Consider the following 20,184-nt stretch of genomic DNA (forward strand, 5'->3'; position numbering starts at 1 on the left):
CTGAGTCTTAGTCTCATGGGAGACTGGAGGGGAGGGTTCCTGGGCCCCCAGAACAACACCGTGTTCTTTGGGGATGGTTACAGATTTTAGAGCAAGGATCTTACTCTCTTCACAGAACCCAGGACTCCTGCCTCCCAGCCCTTGGGCAAAGGCAGGGGGCTGATTGCCATGAGCTAGGACAGGACGCAGTGTCTCCTGAAAAGCCGGTTGAGGGAGCCATGGGGAGGGGCCAAAGACCCGGGGCAGCAGTCAACTGTCAGAGCCAAAACTGGGCTTTGGGCCAGAAACTCATCCTTCCTGCCCTCCTCTCTCTTAGGGGCTTAGGAGGCTCCAACCTGAAACCCCAAGTGTTGCTGTTTTGGTACAGTTTGGAAGGGAAAACAGCGGAGAGTTTGGCCCAGAGCATGAAGGGGGCCAACAGAAGGCAGGGCAGGTCATGGCTGCCTACAGCATAGTATCTGGGAGCTAGTGTGGAGGGAGGCTGAGACCAGAAGAACAGGAGCCTGTGGGTGGGTTCAGTTGGGTGCAGAGGTGAAAGATATGTGGGTTTTGGTGCCAAGGGGAGAGACTGGGAGAGGGAGTGGGGTAGGTTTGCTGGTGGGAAGGAATGTGCAGGGTGTGAGCAAGTGGGGGCGGCATAGTTACATGTGTGGTTGCCCCAGCATGCTGAGAATCTGCACATGTTTTTAGGCTTTGCAAACAAGGGCAACAAGGCCCACTCCCCCTTAGAGGACCCAGGGCCCCACCCAGATCCTGGACACTTGGCTCCACCCAGGACCAGGCATCCAAGGCCCAGAGATCCAGGAGCTTCTATCTTTTCTGGGCCCTGCCTGCAGAGGGTGACTAATTGTACCACCTCTACAAGCTTGAGCTCATCAAATCTGTTTCCCAGTTTCAGGCTCCAGGGACAAAGCCAAATCCCTAGGCAACTTCAGGTGTGGCTATCCTGTCCTTGTCCAGTGTCTAAATGAGGGAGTTTCCCATGCCAGGAGATTACTGGATGGGGAAGGGTTGGTGTGAGCTTCAGAATCCTAACCCGCCCTGAGACTGAAAGGTGGGGTCTCCCCTTTCGAAATGTACTCCATCTTTCCTTTTCCACCCCTGTTCTCTGCCTTATCCTTCTATCTTCTCTCAGCTTCAGCCCCTCTCCCTCAGCCTCCCCATCTCTATTCATGCTACTATTTGGTTCAGTACTTCGGCATCGGTCTTCATTACTGAGATTGGCCCGAAGCTGTCCTTTCTTGTGCCATCCTCTGCTGGTTTGGGTCAGATGGTTGTGCTGGTCTCCTAGCGTGAGTTGAGGAGGCTTTTTTCAGTAGCTGAACCATCCCAGTCCTTCCCTAAAGTATGCCAGAGAAGGATTGGATGTAAGTCCACACAGTGTGCTTGCTGACCAGGAGTGCCTCTGCATGTGGAAACTGCCCCCCGGGGCTTCCCAGCTTTGGTATGATCTCAGCAGTAGTCCAGAATGACCAAGAATTATTCCCTGCTGGCTAGGTAGATCTTGCCCATAAAACCACCTAGATCTGAAACCTTTAGGATGACATATTGTTACTCTTTCTGTTTCTTCTTTCGTTATTCATCTAGTCAGGTTTGCTATTTCTTCTTGTACCAGTTTTGATCCTTCATACTTTCTAAGACAATTTTTCATTTTATCTAAGTGTTCAAATCTACAGTTGCAAAGTTGCACAGAGTCAATCCCTTTTCAATCCTAGTTTTGTTCATGCTGTCTTTTATCCACTGATTGTATTTGTTAAAAGTTTGTCCCTTCCCACATGAGACTATGTGGGCAGCTCCTGTCTGGAGGGGAGAAGACAGGGCAGAGGGGGTTCAGAAGCTGGCCGAATGGACATGAAAATAGAGTGGAGGGAAGGAGTGTGCTGTCTTATATGGGGGAAAGCAACTAGGAGTATATAGCAAGGTGGATATAAATTTTTGTATGAAAGACTGATTTGACTTGTAAACTTTCACTTAAAGCACAATAAAAATTCAAAAAAAAAGTTTGTCCCTTCCTCTTTTTTCTTTTAAACTAATCATCTGTGTTTTTGGTCTTGGTTCATTTAAATCTCCCCATCTGTACACGCAATGGCGTCCTGGTGGCGCAGTGGTTAGGCACTACTGTGAACTATAGCTGCTAACCAAAAGGTCGGCAGTTCAAATCCACCAGGCGCTCCTTAGAAACCCTATGGGGCAGTTCTACTCTGTCCTGTAGGGTCACTATGAGTCGGAATCGACTCAGCAGAAAGGAGTTACAGGCCCACTCTATGTATTCTCAATTCCACCTCTCCTGGGTCATCCAAGCAGGAGTCCCCCTCCCCCTCCTGTCTCAGGGCTGTTGCTTGGCAAACTAAATTCCCATGGAGGTTTGGGGAAGGAGGTGGGTATGGGAGAGCGTATGTCATTCTGCCCCTTCTTGCTTCCACCTCTTCCTCTGGATGATGACTCCTTCCTGGCCCAAATCCTCATGCCCCTAAACCTAGGTCAGAGCTGCGTGTCAACCGGCCCTGCAGGTGAAGGTGTGTGGCTGTGAGTCACAGACATGCAAGGCAAGCCCCCACCCTCAGTGCTTTGGGGGAGGGGGAGCCATTTGTTCTTCCCTAAACATTTTTTGAGGAGCCCTGATGGCGCAATGGTTACGCACTCAGCTGCTGTCATGATTGAATTGTGTCCCCCAAAAATAATGTGTCAACTTGCTTAAGCCATGATGCCCAGTATTGTGTGATTGTCCTCCACTGGGTGATTTTCCTATGTATTATAACTCTTAATCTCTGCCTGTGGTAAAAAGGATTAGGGTGGGACATAACACTCTTGCTTAGGTCACATTCCTGATCCAACGTAAAGGAAGTTTCCCTGGGGTGTGGCCTGCACCACCTTTTATCTTACAAGAGATAAAAGGAAAGGAAAGCAAGCAGAGAGTTGGGGACCTCATGCCACCAAGACAGCAACACCGAGAGCAGAGAGCTTCCTTTGGACCTGTGCGGAGGACTCAAGATTCCTGCACAGAGAAGCTCCTAGACCAAGGGAAGGTTGATAACAAGGACTTTCCTCCAGAGTCGACCAAAAAAAACCGAACTCATTGCCGTCGAGTTGATTCCAACTCACGGTGACGCTATAGGACACAGTAGAACTACCTCACATGGTTTCCAAGGAGAGCCTGGTGGATTTGAACTGCCGACTTTCTGGTTAGCAGCCGTAGCTCTTAACCACTATGCTACCAGAGCCAACAGAGAGAGAGAGAGAAAGCCTTCTCCTGGAGCTGACACCCCGAATTTGGACTTACAGCCTACTAGACCATGAAAGAATAAATTTCTCTTTGTTAAAGCCATCCACTTGTGGTATTTCTGTTATAGCAGCACTAGATGACTAAGACAGCTGCTAACCAAAAGGATGGCAGTTCAAGCCCACCAGCCACTCCATAGGAGAAAGACTCCATGGCAGGCTGCTTCCATAAAGATTACAGCCTTGGAAACCCTATAGGGCAGTTCTACTCTGTCCTGTAGGATCCGCATGTGTCGAAATCCACTTGACGGCACACGACAGCTGAGAGCCTGCTTTGCGCTAGGCACCATTCTAGGTGCGGGACGCACAGTGGTGAACAAAACAGGCAAGAATACATGCCCTGTGGGAGATCTACAGCCCAATGAAAGACACTGATCATGTAACCCAATAACCAGATCATGACAAACTACAAGAGAAGCTCCAAGGAAAAGAACCAGGCAGTGTGAGAGGATATGCCTTGGGGGCTGCTTTGAGACTGGGGGTCAGGAGAAACCTGGTGACGTTTACATACTCACTCGTTTCCTGAGTGAGCACCTTCCAAGCGCCAAGCGTCTTCTAGTCGATGGGATACAGAAGCGATCAAGGCAGACAAGGTCCCTGCCATCACAGAGCTCACACTGCAGTGGGCAGAGACAACAGGCAGATAAACAAAGGAACAAACAACGTGATTTTAGAGAGAGAGATGTGCTATGAGGAAAATCAAAACCCATAGAGTGAACCCCAGAGCGGTTTGGACATTGGAGTACAAGAGGGCTTCCCAACCCAACCCAGGGTGGGGAAGTCAGAGAAGGCTTCCAGGAAGATAGGCAGACAGTGGGCAGTAGATCATGACAGAAAGGAAGGGACTTTAGATGGGGAGTCCGGGAGGGCCTCTCTTAAAGGGTGACATCTAAGGGAAACAAGAAGCAGCCAAAAGAAGACTGGGAAGGGCATTCCAAGCCTAGGGAAGCAGCTGCATGCAGCAGATATCCACAGGGGAGGCCAAGAAACAGCATGGGGCCAGTGTGCCGAGGGGGAGAGAGAGGGGCTTGGAGGGACCAGGGTGAAAAGTTGGATTCCACTGCAGGAGCCTGTGGGTGTTTGCAACGGTGTGCACAGCGAGCGAGGTCACACTCCTAGACCAGGATGAAGTGGGCAGTGCACCCCCCCCCCCATCTCCTGCCTATGCACAGCCCTGTCTGTGACGTCACTGGACACTGTGACATCAGGAAAGAAGCTTCGGCCCGAGAACCCCGGGCGCCCAGCATCTCAGTACCATCACAGCGGGTACCGGGGCGGCTAGGCCATGAGACCTTAGGAGGCCATGTCGAAGCGCGACATTGTCCTCACCAATGTCACCGTCGTCCAGCTGCTGCGACAGCCATGCCCGGGTGAGGGAGGCAGCGGAGCGATCCCGGGGAAAGGAAGAAAGTGTGGTGTGGGGGGACACGCCTCCCCCACACAGGGTCCTCGTCAGTCCCGAGTACCTCCTTCCAAAGGAGTGCGCTCGGGGAAGGCAGGAGGCACAGGAGCGGGTCCGCACCTGCCGGACTGGGCTCTTCCATCCAGGAACCGCCTCACTCCCTCCTCCCGCCTCGCCTTGCTCACCTCCAGCAAAGTGGTTTTTACCGCGATGGTGGGGGCACGGGGACCCTCCGTCCCCGGGCAGGGTGGACCTTGCGCAACTGTGGGGCCGTGGGAAGGTTAGAAGCAGCAGCCAGGACGGAGGCTGGAGCTCCGAGGGCGGCGAGGAGAGGGGCTTTAGGGCGTTTGTGAGGCGAGCTGGCGACTGCTGAAGGGCTGCTGGCGGGCTAGGTTTTCGTATAAGCTTGTGTGATGTTCGTGGCGACCGGCTGCTGTGGATGTGGGTGGACTTGGTCCGCCCTGGTGTCGCACAAAGCAAGGGCACCCGCAGCCTGCCAGGGCCGTGTTAATCGTGGGCGTGCGCTCACTGAAGCCTCGCAACCAGGTGAGGTCAGTGTGTTTACTGTCCCCACTTTCAGAGCGATTGGCAGAGGTAAGGGAGGGCAAATCACTTTCCCAGGACTCTCAGCAAGCGGGTGGTAGAGCCGGGGGCCCAGCGCCGCTGTTCCACGCCTGTGGGCAGCCCGGCCTCACCCAGCCAGAGCTGCGCGCGCGCGCACATATTCCACCCAGACTAAGCCAGGAAGGCAACCTCGGTTCCCTGGCTGTTGCCTCACTTCCCAGGGCTGGGGAGCCAGCCGGGAAGCCTCCGTACCACAGGGGTAGGTGTGGCGCCGTGGGGCGGGGCTTTGGCTGGGCTGCGGGGTAGAGGTTAAAGGTCACTGGGCTTGAACGCCTTCCAGGCTCATCGCTTGCTCTGTGACTTGGAATCTCAGTTCCCCCCCGCCAAGTAGGTTTATAGCGCATGCCTCACAGGACCCAGTGAGATGACGAACACTAAGAGCTCAGCATAGCACCTGGCCCCTGATAAACCCGTGGGGTGGAATGGATTTCGACTCACAGATACCCTATAGGACAGAGTAGGACTGCTCCAAAGCGTTTCCAATGGTGGATTCAACTGCTGACCTTTTGGTTAGCAGCGAAGATCTTAACCACTGTGCCACCAGGGCTCCCGGCACCCTGGAAATGGGAGCGTCATTGTAATTGTGAATGTGCACGCCAAGGCCTTGTTTCACCTCCCAGGTGATGCTCTGTACACCGCAGTTTCTCCCTGCTGGCTCTTCCTTCCTAGCACAGCACTCTCCTTCATCCCATGTACCCCACCCCTACAGCGGAGAGGAGGAGAGGGCTGGGGCTGGGGGAATAGGGAGATGAGGACCATCAGGATCTTTTCTGAAAGGCCCTGAGTTGGCTCAGATCCCCGCCCTTAACCCAGGTAGACGAACCTCCCCCGTTCATGACATCAGAAACAGAACCCCCAGGAATGCAAACATCCTCAACGTCACCAAGAACCTCAGGGTCACTGTCACCATCAAACACTAATATGCTGGTGGCTAGTGGTTATTTTCTTTTCTTTTTTAGTGGTTAAGAGCTATGGCCACTAACCAAAAAGTTGGCAGTTCAAATCCATCAGGTGCTCCTTGGAAACCCTATGGAGCAGTTCTACTCTGTCCTATAGGATCACTATAAGTTGGAATCGACTCGACAACAGTGGGTTTGGCTTTTTAATATGCAGTGGTTAACACACTTTAGCTGCCAACCAAAAGGTCAGTAGTTCAAACCCACCAGCCACCCCTTGGGAGAAAGATGTGGCAATCTACTTCAGAAAAGGTTACAGCCTTAGAAACCCTATGGGGCAGCTCTACTCTGTCCTATAGGGTCGCAGGGGGTCTGGTTTTTTAAATACCCTTATGGATTCGTACTGCCACTGGGAACACCCACAGTCCAGCCTGAGGCCACAAGGTCTGTGGCAGCAGGGAGACAGCAGCAGAGGGTCAGGCCAGCTGGTCCCAGCCCTTATCCAACCTTCACCTCCCACCAACCCCAACCACCTCCCCGGAGCCTCTGATTCTGGTGCCAAAAGCACCTCCCGCCTTCATCCTCCAGGCTCTCTCCTACCCCTTCTCTCCGTTTCCTCGTGAACACTTTTACTATCAGACTACCTCTGGTCCCCCAGTGAAAACAGCTTCTGTGCCTTGAGGTCTCGCTGAGCCATCACAGCGGCCTCCAGGTGGAGGGTCAGATGTGACACCCAGGAACCAGACCAGGGAGGTTCATCGCCTTTGCGAGACGGCACCTCTTCGGGCGGCTGAGCCAGGGCTGGTACCCAGGCCTGATTCCGCAGCCTGAAACCCTCTGCTGCCCAGGCCCCGCCCTGCTGTCTCCCCTCCTCTCTCCCAGCCCTCGTCTGTAGCTCAGGTAGAAGCACACTTGCAAGCACAGGTGTTTCTAGGTGCGACGTGGCAGCGCGTGTTGGGAAAGGCTGGGGCCGAGCTCTCAGTCATCTCACATGGCGGTCATACACTCGTGCTTCCTAACCTTCCCTGAGGATAAGAATCGTTTGGAGTACGGGGCTCAGTGCAGACCATCTGAGTCATATTTTCCTAGAAAGAGGCCCCCCCAGATGGTTCTTACCATCAGAACAATTCACGGACCAATGGACTAGATCAGCAATTATCAGACAAGTCTGGGAAGTGATCACGGAAATACATGTGTGGGGTGTTTCCTGCTCTATCGTAGGCACCATGTATTTTGTTGCTGTTAGGTGCTGTCAAGTGGATTTTGACTCCTAGAGACCCCATGTGACAGAGGAGAACTGCCCCCTATGGTTTTCTAGGCTCTAATCTTTATGGGAACAGATCACCAGGTCTTTCTCCCATTCGGCCCCTGGGCGGGTTCAAACCATTAACATTTCGGATGGCAGCCAAGCACTTCACTGTTGAGCCACCAGGGCTCCTACTACGTATAATGCTGTTGTCAGATGCTGTCGAGTTGCTTCTGACCCCTAGCAACCCCATGTACAACAGAATGAAACACTGCCTGGTCCTGTGCCATCCTCGCAATTGTTATGCAGCCACTGTTGATGGTCTTCCTCTCTTTTGCCATGTATATCACCTCACCTGATCTGCTGGCACAATGGTTAAAGTGCTGGGCAGCTGCTAACCAAAAGGGCAGTGGTTGGAACCCACCAGCTGCTCCATGGCAGGAAGATTTGGCAGTCTGCTTACATAAAGATCTACGGCCTTGGAATCCCTGTGGGCCAGTTCTATTCTGTCCTAAACAGTTGCTATCAGTTGGAATCAACTCCACGGCAGTGTTTTTGTTTGTTTTTGGTAATTCTCCCAGTTACCCTCTGAGACAACTGCTATTATTTCCATTTTTACAGAGAAAGAAACTGAGGCACATAGAATATCACCCAGATAAATTGTTAAAAATACATGCCCGCTGAATTAGAATCTCCAGAGGAGGGGCCCTGGCGCTGATATTTAAAACACACCTGCTCCCTCCCTTCCCATTCTGTGATTAAGTAGGTCCAGGAGACATTGGGCTAGTCCATTGACCACTCGGGGCCAGGAACCAGGAGCAGGTTCTGGGTGGTGGTTTGATCTCTTTCACTCTGATTGTGCAGTTCATTGTCCCTGTCCCCCTGATTTCCCTCCCTGGTGGCACAGTGGTTAAGAGCTCAGCTGCTGTCCAAAAGGTCAGCAGTCTGGATCCACCGGGCACTCCTTGGAAACTCTATGGGCCAGCTCGACTCTGTCCTACACGGTAGTCAGAATCGACTTCGTGGCAACAGGTTTTTGGTTTGTCTTTTTTGCCCCATAGTAACCAGAGCACCGCCCCCACCTGAGCCCAAGGTTGAGGCAGAGCCAGAACCTCAGCCTGAGCCCAAGCCCACACCGGAGCCAGTCACGGATGTACGAGCTGAGCCACCGCCGCCGCCGCCACCACCACCTAAGAAGCCTTCTGCGGCCCGGGAGTTGACTGTTGGCATCAATGGGTAAGCCTCTGCCCTGGCCCCAAGCTGCTCCTGACGCCACAGGGCCCCAGCCCTCCTCTGATACACACCGAGGGCCTGTCCACATCTCTCACCAGGAGGGCTTTCACTCTGCTCTCCCCAGACACACAGCAGGGAATGAGGCAGACAGGGCCCCTGCCCTCAGAGAACTCACAGCCTGGTGGGGAGAACAACAATCAAATAAATACAAGGGACGGTTGAGTGGTGTGTGCTGAACAGTACGGCGCCCAGTCGGATGACAAGCATTAGCTGGGATGGTCAGGGAGGCCTCGGGAGGAGGCGGCACTAGAGTAAGACCTGAGCGATCAAAAGCAGCCAACATACAGCTTGCTGGGGAAAGTCTCCAAGGCAGAGGGACAAGCAACAGCTCTAGGGTGGAGGGGCCAGGCTCCTATGTTCAAGAACAGCCAGAAGGTCGACGTGGCTAGTGAAGAACAAGCAGAGGAGGAGGGAGGGAGGTGGAAAGCCCAGCAGTGGGGCTAGTAGGCCACGGTGAGGAGCTTGGACCTTGTTTAGTGGTGGGGAGAGGAGAAGGTTTCAGGCCGAGACATAATCGGACTTGCCTGTTTCAAAAGCTCCATCCAGCTACAACGTGGAAAACAGGGGCTAGGGGATGGATGGGCAGAGGAAGCAGCAAAAGGTTATGAGGCTGAGGAAGTCATCTGGGCAAGAGATGATGGCGGCCCACGCATGGCCTTCTTCCCCAGATTGAAGCCTCCTACCCAGTCCTCCACACCCTCCTCTCCCATCCCATCCTCTGCCTGCTGGACGAGGATTCTGAGGCCAGCCCTCACAATCCTTGTCCCTGGACAGATTTGGACGTATTGGTCGCCTGGTGCTGCGCGCCTGCATGGAGAAGGGCATTAAGGTGGTGGCGGTGAACGACCCGTTCATTGACCCAGAATACATGGTGAGCAGTGAGAGAGGCTATGGGCAGGAAGGGTGGGCCCAGGCTGGGGAGGTGGCTCGGGGGAGCTCTGGAGGAAGGCTCCCAGCTGCAATGTGGGGCAGACCCACACCTTCACCAGTGTGGGGACTCTCTGGGGTACTCGCTGTTCCATCCCTGCCACCACAAGACTAGGACCCATTCTGTTTCCTGCAGGTGTACATGTTCAAGTATGACTCCACCCATGGCAGATACAAGGGGAACGTGGAGTGCAGGAACGGACGGCTGGTTGTGGATGACCAAGAGATCAGTGTTTTCCAGTGGTAAGGGCAGCATCCATCTGATGGCACGCCTACAGCACGTTAAGACAGGGTGTGGAGATGACCAAAACAGGATTCTAGCCTCTCAGATGGGGTTCATAACCCCCCAAATTGTGTGTGCATACCTCTGGGTACTGTCTGGAGAGAGGGCCTCCGAGAGGTCCCAGTCCCCTAAAATGGTTAAGAAGCACTAATCTAGAAAGATGTCCCACTGTACTGAGGAATAACTTCTTTTAAAACACACATTTGTGTGTTTTCTCACAGGCATATCAACTCAACATATTGAAAATTCTTGATTCACCATCAATCCCCAAACCTATTCACCTCCCTTTCCAGGAAATGGCATCCCCACCTAGCCAACTCCTTCCAGTCAGTTCCTACACAGCAGCCACAGGGGTCTTTCTAAACATCAGCTGGACCAGGTTACTCCATCTAAATGCTCCAAGGGCTTCCCGTTGCCCTACAAATAAGCTCTCAGTTCCTGATGGGGCCCCCAAGCACTATGCACCCCACCCAGCGGCCTCAGCCACGCTGACCCTGCCTCCTGGGACGCTGACATAGCATCTCTCACTAGGTGTGAAAGGGGAGTACCAGCAGCAGCCGCAGAGCTTGGCTAAACCCACCAGGGGGAATAATGAGGACCACCATCAGCCCAAAGCTGATTCCCATGAGGTGGAGGTCAGACACACCTCCACCCTCCAGCCTTTTTACCAATTCTTACACCAGCCACCTCTCCCACGGCACTCTCTACTTCTCTCCTGGGTTTGATGATCCATTGCAATGGCCACACAGAACTCACAGACAGTCAAATGGTTTATTAAGGAACAGGGTACAACACACAAAGCATGTAGGCAGTCTCCCTTCTTCAGCGCAGGACAGCTCTCTCAGTTCCTCTTGGCAGGACAAGCCTCCTCTCGGCCACCTGAGGACAGGCTCCTCTCAGCCCTGCCTTCTAACCACTAACTCTCCCACAGGGCCCCTTCTGGGCCTGTCACCGCCTGGCTCTGCCACTGGGCCCTTCTAGGCCTCTAGCTGCCTTCAGTGTTACACCTCTTCTAGGAGGTTCCTTGACTCCTGTCTCTCTCCGCTGCTTCTTTCTGCTTTCTTCCTTCTGCTTCTCTTCTTGCTTCTGTCTAGCAAGCCTCTGTGGGGCAGGCTGCTACATCTACTAACTCCTCATCAATTTCAAGATATAGCCCTCCCACCAGGCCAAGAACTGGCCAATTCCCTCTCTGTAGGCCACAGACACTTCATTTACATAGTAGGTAGGCTACAACTCACCTCATTTGCATAGTTTACAGATCAATCCCTGCAAGATGCATACCAATCACAGCACAGGTTGCAGCCCAGGACCAGGCAAAAAATATCGAACCAGGTTGTTCACAGCTTACCCAGGAAATGTCAGTCAACCCGGGCAAAAGTAACCTCTAGGGTAGAAAACTAGGGCAAAGATAATCCCCATGGCTTAGGGGGAAAATCTCTCAGGATGTTTTTCCAAAGAACCAAGGCAAAAGGTCACATAAAGGAACTCATTTCGCCACATGGGTGCCGTGCTGGCTTCTCAATACCCGTTTCACATAGTTCACACCGGTATTAACACTCATCCTTCATTTGAAGATGTTCAGAATCTGTAAGTCAGAACCAAACCAAGCCCACCACCATCAAGTCAATTCTGACTCATAATGACCCTGTAAGACAGAGTAGAACTGTCCCATTGGGTTTCCACGGAGCGCCTAGTGGATTCGAACTGCCGACTTTTCTTGGTTAGCAGCCAAATTCTTAACCAGGTAGATGTTTAGTATATTTCAAATGGAAACATTTGACAAAACAGCAAATAAAAATGTAAAATTACTACATGGGAAATAGCAAACCACCTTTACTTTTCTAATACAAACCATTAGCCATTGCTGGCCTCAAGGCTGCCTCAGCCTCAGCCCTCCTCTGGGGCAGCTCTCTGGAACCTAGGTGTTTTTCCTGGCCTCCGGTTTCAGGCTCCCTGTTACAGGAGCTGAGTGGCAAAGACAAGAGGGGATCGGGGGACGGGGGACGGGGGACCAGGAAGCAGAAGCAGCAGGGCAGACCTGGCCCTCGTGTAGTTCACATTCTGAGCAGCCAACGTAGAAAGCGTCTGACCTGGCTGGGAGTAGCCAGAGACAGTCTCCTGAGGAAGCTGAAGTGCGGGTTAAGGAGGTAGCGGGCTGAGGACCATGAAGGTGAGGCCCACACAGGAGAGGGCCTGGCTCACAGCTGCGCCACCCCTCCACAGCAAGGAGCCCAAAGAAATCCCCTGGAAGGCCGTTGGGAGCCCCTTTGTGGTGGAGTCCACAGGCGTGTACCTCTCCATAGAAGCGGCTTCGGTGAGTGAGAGAGGAGCCAGGCTGATGTAGAGGAGGGGCTGCAGCACTGGAAGCGCCTCCTAACACCTGTGCTCCCTCCTAGGCCCACATCACGGCAGGTGCCCAGCGTGTGGTCATCAGCGCACCCTCACCGGACGCACCCATGTTCGTCATGGGTGTGAACGAAAAGGAGTATAACCCTGGCACCATGAACATCGTCAGGTAACAGTGGGGTGCCCGGGTGGGGGATCAGACTCGAGACCCCTAGCGCTTTCTTCCCAGGGATCTGCTTCTCCCCCCTGAAGTCAGCACGGCAAGCATGTAAACCTTACCCTAAGACTACCTGGTAGAAATGCAAGGCTTTGTAGAACACGCTTGAGGGAGCCCTCCAGCTACACCTCTGGTGCCACCTGCATTCCAGTGGCACCCCCAATGACCCATCTCACCTCCAACCTGACTTTTCACAAAACCAAGCCTGTGTAAACACTCCAAGAGAGGGGCAAAGGTGGAGGGGCGGCTCTGGGTCCTGCCTCACAGTGCCCTTGCCCACTTGGGCCATTGCAGCAATGCATCCTGTACCACCAACTGCCTGGCCCCCCTGGCCAAGGTCATCCATGAGCAATTTGGGATCGTGGAAGGACTGATGGTGAGCCAAGGACAAGGGGCTGGGGCAGGAGGGATGGGAGGGAAACCCAGGTAAACCTCTGCTTCCCCAGGACCTGCTCAGTTGTAGCGTGACAGAAAAAGGCTGGCTAGGGAAGAAGCCCATGGGTGGTGATGTCTTTTAAAACACTGTGCAACTCTCAGGCAGGCAGGACTGAACCCTGGCATGTATGTGCCCTTCTGTAGTCTGTGGTGAGAGCCCCACTAGTCTCCACATCTGAGCCACTGCCCCAGGCCTGAGAGAAAAGAGGCTGGGGGCCTGGGAGCAGGAAGGCCTCACCTCAGCCCTCTTCTTCCCCAAGACCACAGTCCATTCCTACACGGCCACCCAGAAGACTGTGGACGGGCCATCAAAGAAGGCCTGGCGAGACGGACGGGGTGCTCACCAGAACATCATCCCAGCTGCCACAGGGGCTGCCAAGGCCGTAGGCAAAGTCATCCCAGAGCTCAAAGGGTATGAGAGCAGGAGGGCAGAGAGCCAGCCTGGGTGGAGGGCACACCCCAGGAGGATGGGACTGGTCCTAAAAGTCTTGAGGTGTTTGTTGAAGGGAAAGCAGGGGCCTGGCCAAGCCTCAGGGCAAGGGGGTGGAGGGAGAAGACCCTGGGTTCTGAATCCCATCCCTGACGTGAGTCTCCAGGAAGCTGACAGGAATGGCATTCCGGGTGCCCACCCCGGATGTGTCTGTCGTGGACCTGACCTGCCGCCTGGCCCGGCCTGCCACATACTCGGACATCAAGAATGCCATAAAAGCGGCGGCCAAGGGGCCCATGGCTGGCATCCTCGCCTACACCGAGGATGAGGTAGGGGCTGAGAAGGGACCCTGGGGGGGCCCTCTGCGGGAAGGGTTGGGACTTCCACTTGACAGGGAGCTGCTCAAAGTGTGTCAGGACTGGAGCTGCAAGGCTGAGAGGACAGATCTCTGCCTCAGGGCCTTTGTATCTGATGCTTGTTTGGTCTGGAAAGCCCTTTGCCTTCGTGGCCACACAGTCTGCCCTCATTTCTTTCACGTACTACAATCCAGCTCCTCAGCAAGGCATCCCCTCTGAAAGACATTCTCTGTGTGGCTCTTTCCCTCACTGCTAGCCCCACGCCCGTGTGCACCACTCTAAAGAAGCAGGGACTAGAGACATCTTTTCACGCCCCCAGCCCAGGTCTGGCACACAGCAGGCCCTCAATATACACCCAGTGAGTGAAGGACGATAGCTCCCGTTCCTTCAGCACTTGCCCAGAGCCCAGCCCCGGTCACGTGCCTTCCCGGTGAGGCGAGGATGTCACTCCCTGGCACATCGCTCCCAGGACTGCCATCTCTGCATGTCCACCTTGGTACTGCCTCCCTGCCTCAGCTGCTGCCAGCCCACTCTCAAAGGGCACCCAGCATCTCTTAATGATATCAGATCAGATCACATCACCCTCCTGCTGAAAACCCTCCCAACACCAAAAAAAGCCAACTGCCTGTCCAGTCAATTCTGATTCACGGCAACCCCACGTGTGTCAGAGTAGAACTGTGCTCTATAGGGTTTTCATGGCTATGATCTTTCAGAAGCAGATTGCCAGGCCTTTCTTCCAAGGCCCCTCTGAGTGGGTTCGAATGCCAGCCTTTCCTTTAGTAGCCAAGCCCTTCACCATGTGCGCCACCCAGGGACTCCTGGCCTCCCACCACAAAACCCAAAACCCACTGCCACTGAGTTGACTCTGACTCACAGCGACCCTATCGGATAGAGTAGAACTTAAAACTGCCCCATAGGGTTTCTAAGGCTGTAAATCTTTCCGGAAGCAGACTGCCACATCTTTCTCCTCCTGCAGAGCGGCTGGAAGGTTTGAACTGCCAAACTTTTAGTTAGCAGCCCAGAGGGCTAACCACTGCACCACCAGGGACTCCTGGCCTCCTATCACACTGGGGCAAAAACCTCAGAGCCTCTGTGCTTGCTGCTCCTTCCTCCCCAGATACTGTGCTGAAGGCCTGAATTAGCTAGATCCTCCTAGGCGTCCAGGTGCAGGCTCACCACCTTCCTCAGAGAGGGCCTCCGTGCTGGCTGTTCTGAGTTGCCTGTGCCGTTCCTAGGGAGCGGTGGCTATCAGGACAGCATTAGGGTGTTGTGATCAGCGTCCTCTGGTCAGTCCCCTGCAGGCAGAACTATTTGCTTTGGTCAGGCCCTGTGCGGGGAACTTTACAGTCCTCATCTCCTGACACTACCCTCACCCTGCAAATGAGACAGGCTCAGAGAAGTGAAGCCCCTTGCCCAATGTCACACACCCCATAAGTGGCAGGGCCAAGAATAGGACAAGCCTAAACCCCAAGCCTGAGCTCCTGGTGGGCCTTGCTCTGCTACCGGCACTTATCTTTGACTTTCCGACCCCCAGGTGGTCTCCTCGGACTTCACCACCGACCCCCACTCCTCCATCTTCGATGCCAAGGCCGGCATAGCTCTCAACGACAACTTTGTGAAGCTCATTTCCTGGTAAGGCTGCCGGAAGGAGTCGGAGAATGCGGGAGGGGGGCAGGGACGTCGACGGGGATCTCCTGACCCCCGCTCCTCGCTCCCCAGGTATGACAACGAGTACGGCTACAGTCACCGGGTGGTCGACCTCCTGCGCTACATGTTCAGCCGAGAGAAGTGAAGGGCAAGACCGCCCGCCAGCCCTCCTCGCTTCATGGGTTTCACCCGAAACTCCCATCCCCGCACGCGGCTTCCCCGAGGAGGGGCACCAGACGTGAGGGCCCTGCGCCGCTTTGCCCGCTGATGAAATTTAAAAAAAAAAAAAGAAAAAAAAAAAGACAGAAGGCTTACAACTGTGTTCTGTGTCTCTGCGCCGGGTCATGTCGGGTTCACACCCGGGTTCAAGGCCCGCCGCCCCCTTAACTCGATCGACCTGCACCCTAGAGTAAGGGGCTGCAGGCTCGACTCCGAGCCAGGTCCCACTTCGGGGAAACGAGACGTCCGCACTGGTGTGTAAGGCCCAGCGTGGCCGTGACCGGTCCCCAAAAGCGCGGCCCGGCCCCCTGTGCTCGCGCAGCGGTGACCCAGGCTAGGGCGCGCTCCGCCCCTTCTGCCTCTGACGTCACCGCGCGCCGACGCTCCGGGCCGGGACTACGGCTCCCAGAAGGCCGCGCGCGGGCCGCGGACGAGGCCGGTGAGCGCCGCGACCCGTCTGCCTCTGACGTCACCGCGCGCCGACGCTCCGGGCCGGGACTACGGCTCCCAGAAGGCCGCGCGCGGGCCGCGGCGGAGGCAGGTGGGCGCCAGGCACCGGCTCCGGGGAGAGGGGCGCCTGCAGGGACCGGCGCTTGGAGCCGCCGCCTCGCGAGCCCCGCGCCGGCGGGAGCGGGCGCCCGGCGTCATGACCCTGTTCCACTTCGGGAACTGTTTCGCGCTCGCCTACTTCCCCTACTTCATCACGTATAAGTGCAGCGGCCTGTGAGTGCGGGGCGGAGAGGGCGCGGGGCGGAGAGGGCGCGGGCCGGGCGGACGCCTCACCGCCTGCTCCCCCAGGTCTGAGTACAACGCCTTCTGGAAGTGCGTCCAGGCCGGGGTCACCTACCTCTTTGTGCAGCTGTGCAAGGTGAGAGCTGTCGGGACTCAGGGATCCGCCCCCGCCGCCCGCTCCTCGGGGCGGGACAGCCCTGGGGACTCCGCGTGGAGAGGGCTCCAGAGCACCCATAGAAGAAGGGCTTTGGAAGGAGTGGACCTTACGGAGGGGTCTTGAGACAGCTTTTGCATAGCGCTTTTGGTAAAGCTGAGAAAAGCTTAGCTGCATGGTTAAGAGTTTTGTACAGTTAAGAGAGCTAAATAACTCCCAGGACTTCATACGGTGCCGCCAACACTGCCCAGGTAGCCAGCACCGCTGCCTGCAGGCCTGACCGGATCCCCAGTGGTCACCGCAGAACTCATACTTCCAGCCCCTCAGGGACCAGAGCTCCTGCCCACTATCTCATACAGCCCTGGAATCTTGTCACCACCTGGTGGCCTCATTTCAGCTGCTCCCAGAGCCCCGGTGTCCTGCTCCTCTGCCACACACGAACCTCCCACAAAGCCCAGGTGGTTTATCTCCCTCACTTTCAGGTGACCTCCCTGTTTTCTGTTCCCAGATGCTGTTCCTCGCCACTTTCTTTCCCACTTGGGAAGGCGGCATCTATGATTTCATCGGGGTGAGTGGGGCACGGGAGAATGAGGGAGTACAGGAATGGGGCCCCTTACCCCATGCTTCCTCAAGCCTCAACCCAACCCCTGGACCCACAGGAGTTCATGAAGGCCAGCGTGGACGTGGCAGACCTGATAGGCCTAAACCTTGTCATGTCCCGGAATGCCGGCAAGGGGGAATACAAGATCATGGTTGCTGCCCTGGGCTGGGCCACCGCTGAGCTCATTATGTCCCGGTGCGTGCAGCAGCCTGGAACCCAGACTCTGAGAAAGAACACCTGGGTCCCAGGAGGGTATAGGAGGGCAGGGGCTCGGATTTTGGGTACCGAGAGTGCGCGGGTACCGAGAGTGTGTGGGTACCGAGAGTGCGCGGGTACCGAGAGCGCGCGGGTACCGAGAATGTGCGGGTACCAGAGAAGCCTTCCCTCTGCCCTCCTCAGCTGCATCCCCCTCTGGGTCGGAGCGCGAGGCATTGAGTTTGACTGGAAATACATCCAGATGAGCATCGACTCCAACATCAGTCTGGTATGCTGTCCTGCCCCCACCTGTATCCACACACGCACACATGCCTTTTTGCTGGTGGCCATATGCCTAAGGCCCAGTCCTGACTTCTGCCTCCCTCCAGGTCCACTACATCATTGCATCTGCCCAGGTTTGGATGATAACGCGCTATGATCTGTACCACACCTTCCGCCCAGCTGTCCTCCTACTGATGTTCCTTAGTGTCTACAAGGCCTTTGTCATGGAGTGAGCTGGCTGGGGCCAGAGGCTGGGTTCCAGGTGGAGGTGGGTTATCTCTTCTCCTTCCCTCATTGTGCTGTTTCCCCACAGGACCTTTGTCCACCTCTGCTCCCTGGGCAGCTGGACAGCGTTGCTGGCCCGTGCGGTGGTGACGGGGCTGCTGGCCCTCAGCACTCTGGCCCTGTATGTCGCTGTCGTCAATGTGCACTCCTAGGCATGGTGTTCAGACATTCATATACCTGCTCCCCGTTTCTCTCCAGGTTTCAGTAAACAGTATTTGGACAGTTGTTTCTGCCTCATTTTTCTTTCTGGAATTGTCTCCCAATACCAGGTTTACCCTGGGTCCCGGAGGAGCTAGGTAGATGAGCTGGGAAGCTGGCCGCTGATTGTCCTTCGTTCCTGGAGCAGCCCCTCGGGTCCCTTGTTTTCCCAGGATGGGCTGAGGGCGTGAATGAAGTAAATGATCTTTAAGCAGCAGCAGAGGCTAGTTAGAGCCCGTGGGGCTCCTCCTCTCATCACATCCTCACTCACCTTGGTCCAGCCTGGCTGTCTCCCACATGGGCCCTGCCTCAGCTGATCATCTACTAGGCTTCTGGCTGCAGACTCCCCCTCTGATCTGCCCTCTGTGTGGCTGCCAGGTGATCCATCTGACCAGTTTAACTAGGTCACCATCCCTACTTAAAAGCATCTGCGGCTCCCCATTGCACAGTGGATAGTCCAACCACCTGACCCTAGGTTTTGCCCTTGACCTCTGGAGTTGCTTCCTGGAATAACTTGCTCCAGGCAAATTCTTAATATTCAGTCTTAGCCCATAAGGCACTGGGGAGGGTGGGCAGGCATCTGTGACTCAGCTCATCAGTGCTTTGCCGCAGTTCTGTGGCCCTAGATAGGTCCCTGGCCTGAGTTTTAGGGCAGAGTATCAAACCAAAAAACCCGTTGCCGTGGAGTTGATTCCGACTTAACGACCGTATAGGACACAGTAGAACTGCCCCACAGGGTTTCCAGAGAGCAACTGGTGGATTCGAACTCTGGACCTTTTGGTTAGCAAGTGAGCTCTTAACCGCTGCATCACCAGGGCTGAGTACCAAAAACCGAAAAAACTAAACCTGTTGCCATCGAGTTGATTCTGACTCATAGCAGTCCTATAGGTCAGAGCAGAACTGCCCTGTAGTGTTTCCAAGGAGCAGCTGGTGGATTTGAACTGTGAAACTTTTAATTAGCAGTGGAGTTCTTAACCACCGCACCACCAAGGCAGAGTACAGATATAGCAAAGAGCAGAGCAGTTGAGCCTACCACCTTGGATCTCATCCTGGATGTCACTGTTCCCTCCCCCAGGGGTCCTGCTCCCTGCCTCATTCCCTCCACCTCCCTAAGAGATGTGTCAGAAGCAGGACTTTGAATGTCATGCTTAAGCTGCCACCTTGATACAAACCCTGCCGGCCCAGGAAGCCACTCCCCAGGCCTGGTGTTTCCAGTGGGATCCTCAGGGGTAAGAGGGGCACCAGTCTTTACAGGCTGTTGAGGTCCTGCCATAATGTTCTTTAACCTTGACTTGGAAACCCTGGTGGTCCAGTGGTTAAGACCTATGGCTGCTGACCAAAAGGTCAGCAGTTCAAATCCACTGAGCGCTCCTTGGAAACTCTATGGGGCAGTTCTGCTTGGTCCTGTAGGGTCACTGTAAGTCACTATTGACTCAGAAGCAACGGGTTAGGTTTTTGGTCTGGTAGGAAACACTAAGGACAGTTCATCTCTGCTGTGACAGTTGGGTTTTCAGAGGTAGCATTTACCCTCAGATGGGATAGCCACCATCTAGCCCTACCCTCTCATTGCCCTTTTGGGGGGCAATGATTGATCGGTCTTGTTGACTTTGATGTGGAAAGGTTGTAGCTGGGACCCTCCCCCAGCCTATCTGGGTCACCTGATGGATATGTAATGGGGTCATTTTTCCCCACACCTTCATCCCTGCAAATGAAGGTTGCAGAAATGATTGTTAGTTCAGCAGCTATTTACTGAGGATGGGCTCTCACACAGGCCCCCTGCTGGTGACCAATGTGACATAATCCTAGCTTTCATGGGGCTTATCTCCAGATAATAGACCAGAGTGGTCTAGGCTGAGGTGGGGGAGCTTTGGCCAGAGTGATCAGGGCTGTGGTAGGCGAAGTTTGGGCAGTGGTACGGCTGTGATGGGGAAACAGGGTTACAGAAGCCCAAAGGAGGTGCCTGACTTGGCCCAGAGGGTAGGGTGGGCTCCCTGGAGGAGGGCATGTGTGAGCTGGACCTGAAAGATGACTTAGTGAGGTAAAGAGGAGAAAAGCAGGTGTCAAGGCCTGTGTAAAGACCTTGAGATCAGAGAATGGGCCTGGCCTTTCCAGGGAAACAAGGCCTGGATGGAACTAG

General features: G+C 54.8%; 2 protein-coding genes across 2 annotated transcripts; both read left to right on the plus strand.

The window, feature by feature from the left end:
* Positions 1–4,582: 4,582 nt before the first annotated feature.
* On the plus strand, positions 4,583–15,637 carry GAPDHS (glyceraldehyde-3-phosphate dehydrogenase, spermatogenic). The gene is made up of 11 exons (XM_049901472.1): positions 4,583–4,649; positions 8,509–8,683; positions 9,515–9,611; positions 9,804–9,910; positions 12,174–12,264; positions 12,347–12,465; positions 12,808–12,889; positions 13,209–13,360; positions 13,545–13,707; positions 15,269–15,366; positions 15,454–15,637. The coding sequence occupies exons 1-11, from the start codon at positions 4,583–4,585 to the stop codon at positions 15,524–15,526; spliced, it is 1,224 nt and encodes a 407-aa protein (XP_049757429.1). The 3' UTR covers positions 15,527–15,637.
* Positions 15,638–16,096: 459 nt separating this feature from the next.
* TMEM147 (transmembrane protein 147) lies at positions 16,097–18,074 on the plus strand. The gene is made up of 7 exons (XM_049900574.1): positions 16,097–16,323; positions 16,399–16,468; positions 16,995–17,054; positions 17,146–17,282; positions 17,487–17,571; positions 17,672–17,793; positions 17,878–18,074. Exons 1-7 carry the CDS (start codon positions 16,247–16,249, stop codon positions 17,999–18,001), a joined length of 675 nt encoding a protein of 224 aa, XP_049756531.1. The 5' UTR covers positions 16,097–16,246; the 3' UTR covers positions 18,002–18,074.
* Positions 18,075–20,184: the final 2,110 nt, after the last annotated feature.

The sequence above is a fragment of the Elephas maximus genome, chromosome 11 (assembly GCF_024166365.1).
Source record: "Elephas maximus indicus isolate mEleMax1 chromosome 11, mEleMax1 primary haplotype, whole genome shotgun sequence".
Classification (NCBI taxonomy): domain Eukaryota; kingdom Metazoa; phylum Chordata; class Mammalia; order Proboscidea; family Elephantidae; genus Elephas; species Elephas maximus.